Consider the following 3,245-nt stretch of genomic DNA (forward strand, 5'->3'; position numbering starts at 1 on the left):
TGTGTGTGTGTGTGTGTGTCTCCGCTTCCCCTCACCCCAAACCAGGGCGCCAGGCACCTTTGGCACCGCAGGGCATCCCGAAACGCGCCGGCGCCTTCCCCCTTTGCCTTTCTCCTGCTCCTGGCTCAGCTCGGCAGCTCTCTCCCAGCAATCGGCAACGCTACTTCACCGGCGTTCGGTCTGCGCCGCCAGCAAATCCTCCAGCAGCATTGTTTTTTTTAATGGCTTGCCGCATTGGGAAGCCAGAGGACGATCCTAACAACCCTCCTGCAGACCCTCTAACCCGGTTTGCCAAGCCACCTGCAGCAAGACCCCCCCCAGCCAGCCCTTTTATTTTTAGCCGCGCACGGGGAACGTCACAGCGTTGTAGCAGCTGCACGCGTGGGGTTTTATTTTTAGGCCCATTGAAGGTGGCTCTTGTTTTTTCCTTCCCTTGCTGAGGGCGGTTTGCAAGGAGAGCAGGCGTGAAAGCCATCGGTCTCCAGCCGCCTTTCTCCCACCGGCAGCCCAGCCAGATCCCTGTGTCCAGCAGGTTCGTGGATTCCTCCTTCTTCTGGGCAAATACAGCCGGAGAGAGGGAAGCCAGGGCCTCCCTCCGATGCTATTTCTTTCCCCGGAGCTGCCAAGGCTGCTTCGGGTCAATTTTGGAGCTGCTGGAGGGAAGCGTGAAGCTTTTTTTGGTTTGTTTTGGGTTTTTTTGCGCCGTGTTCCCTCAGAGCAAGCGTGTTTCGGGCTAACCTGCTGCTCACACCTCTCCTAAATCACACCAGCCAGCTGCTTTTTGCAGGAGCTTCTCTGAAGCGGCTCCTAGAAACAGCCTGAAGAAAAACCATCCGCTTAGTTTTCCATCTACGAGGGGTTGTTCTGCCGCTTAATTATTCGTCTCGGCAACGGGACCCCCCCCCCCCCAGGGGCCCTTCCCCCAAAACCTTCCCCAAAAACCCCTGCACCACCCCCGGTGCCCCCCTCTCTCTTGCAGGGGAATACATCAAAACATGGCGTCCCCGGTATTTCCTGCTGAAGAGCGACGGCTCCTTCATCGGCTACAAGGAACGGCCAGAGACCTCCGACAGAGACGTCCGACCACAGCTTGCCACCTCTGAATAACTTCTCGGTAGCGGGTACGTCGGCACAGGCGGCTTCAGGGCTGTCCGTGGTTATGAGCCGGCATCGGGCAGGGTGTCTTCGGCCCCGATGCCACGAGGGAAGGTTTTTGGGATGAGGATGTTTGGTCCCAAACCATCCTCTTCCCTTCTTTTTAACGTATTTTTTGAACCTTCGCAGAGTGCCAGCTGATGAAGACTGAGCGGCCTCGGCCCAACACCTTCGTCATCCGATGCTTGCAGTGGACGACGGTCATCGAGAGGACCTTCCACGTGGACTCTCCTGAAGAGCGGTAGGCACGCGGGATGGCCCCTTCCTTTGGGAATCCGGAATAAATAGCACGCTGCGTTGATCCTAGCTGGAGGAGAGCCCCGAAATCTCTTGGCTGTGACTCCCATCTGCCTGCAAAGGCTGGAGGGGCAGGAGCCGCCCCCCCCCCCCCCCCCCTCCTCCCCCCCCCCACCTCCCCGTGCCGCCAATCCCCTTTTCTCCCCAGCGAGGAGTGGATGCGAGCCATCCAGACGGTAGCAAACAGCCTGAAGAACCAGGAACCAGAGGCGGACACAATGGATTACAAGTGCGGGTCTCCTAACGACGGCACCGGCGCCGAGGAGATGGAGGTGGCCGTCAGCAAAACCCGCGCCAAGGCCGTAAGTCGCCCCCCCCCCCCCCCCACGGCGCCGCCTCTCCGCAAGCGGGATTGCGGCGGATTAGGACCGCCGAGCGATGAGGGAGGTTTACGGGATAAACCTCATCCCCGTGGCGTCCGCTGTGACCGGGATGATTGCGGGTGAAATAGCTCGGAAAACCTTTTCCCATCCTGGATCCCCCTTGGCCCACGCCACAAACTCTCACCTCCGTCTCCCCGCTTCTCCCCAGACCATGAACGATTTCGATTACCTGAAGCTCCTGGGAAAGGGCACTTTCGGCAAAGTCATCTTGGTGCGGGAAAAGGCCACCGGCCGCTATTATGCCATGAAAATCCTACGGAAAGAGGTCATCATTGCGAAAGTACGTGCCCAGCCCCGGCGGAGGGCGAGGGGAAGAGTCGGGAGCTGGCAGGGCTTAGGGGATCAGAGAATGGTTTGGGTTGGAAGGGGCCTTTAAAGGTCATCTAGTCCAACCCCCCCGAATGTTGGGATGGCTTTCGGAACCCCCCCCTCTGAAGCTGCCGAGCGATGGACGGCTCCTGCTGTGCTCTGGATGCTGGGGGATTCCAGGAATTGTCCTTATTTCAAAACCCCGGGCGTGTGTTGTGACGCGCAGTTGGGTGACGCCGTGGGATCCGCTCGCTCGCCTCTTTTGGGGGGGATGCGGTGCGGCGGCCACCTCCTCCTCCTCCCTCCTCCTCCTCACGCTCTATCTGGCCAGCAAACCCCTCGCCCCGTGGGGACAAAAACAGGGCGGAGGTTGGCGCTTCGAGCTCCCATCCCTGTTTTGTGTGTTTTTTTTTCTGGGAATGATCAGCAGCAGTGAAAAATCTCTTGATTTTCCAGAAACGAGGTGGGGGATAAACAGCGTTTTAATTTTTTTTTTCCCTTCCTTTGCAGGACGAGGTGGCGCACACTGTTACGGAGAGCCGGGTGCTGCAGAACACCAGGCACCCCTTCCTCACTGTAAGCATGGCTGGTGGCAGCGAGGGAGCAAAGGGGCGGGGCGCCGGGGGTGCCTGGCGTGCCCCGAAACGACCCTTCCCTTCCCCTCACCGCCTCCTCTGGAAGTGCAGAGCCCCCGCAGCTTCTCCAAGACCTTTTTTTTGTTTCTTCCCCCTCTTTTTGTTTCTTCCCCCTCTTGCAGGCACTGAAATACGCCTTTCAGACCAACGACCGGCTGTGCTTCGTCATGGAGTACGCCAACGGCGGAGAGGTGGGAGCTTAAGACCCGACGCTCCCCCCCCCGGGGGCTTGGAAGGATCTTGTCCGCATGTTAAATAGCCGCTTTCAGCTCCTTAGCGGACGGTTTATTCCACAGCCTCCCCTCAGCGCGTGTTTTGGGAGGTAGAGTACGCCGCTCTCCTCTCCCCCGAGCTTCCCTGGCTCTTCGCTCGCCTTCCTCGCGCTCGGTCTCGCAGCCAGGCCGTTGCGTGCACGAAGCAACCGTCTGGGGGAGGAAGCAGGACCCCTGCCCCCCAGGGCCCTCCT

At 59.5% G+C, this 3,245-nt stretch overlaps 1 protein-coding gene across 1 annotated transcript in view; it reads left to right on the plus strand.

Annotated features, from left to right (window-relative positions):
• The first annotated feature begins 983 nt into the window (after positions 1 to 983).
• Positions 984 to 3,245, plus strand: part of AKT2 (AKT serine/threonine kinase 2) — a 4,776-nt gene continuing 2,514 nt past the window's right edge. The window contains exons 1-6 of the mRNA XM_009280681.2: positions 984 to 1,121; positions 1,285 to 1,396; positions 1,601 to 1,754; positions 1,984 to 2,115; positions 2,655 to 2,720; positions 2,902 to 2,970. Coding sequence (XP_009278956.1) covers positions 1,296 to 1,396; positions 1,601 to 1,754; positions 1,984 to 2,115; positions 2,655 to 2,720; positions 2,902 to 2,970 — 522 coding nt within the window. The 5' untranslated portion in view covers positions 984 to 1,121; positions 1,285 to 1,295. The remainder of the gene's footprint in view (positions 1,122 to 1,284; positions 1,397 to 1,600; positions 1,755 to 1,983; positions 2,116 to 2,654; positions 2,721 to 2,901; positions 2,971 to 3,245) is intronic.

This window comes from Aptenodytes forsteri, unplaced genomic scaffold (genome assembly GCF_000699145.1).
Source record: "Aptenodytes forsteri isolate BGI_AS27 unplaced genomic scaffold, ASM69914v1 Scaffold244, whole genome shotgun sequence".
Taxonomy (NCBI): Eukaryota; Metazoa; Chordata; class Aves; order Sphenisciformes; family Spheniscidae; genus Aptenodytes; species Aptenodytes forsteri.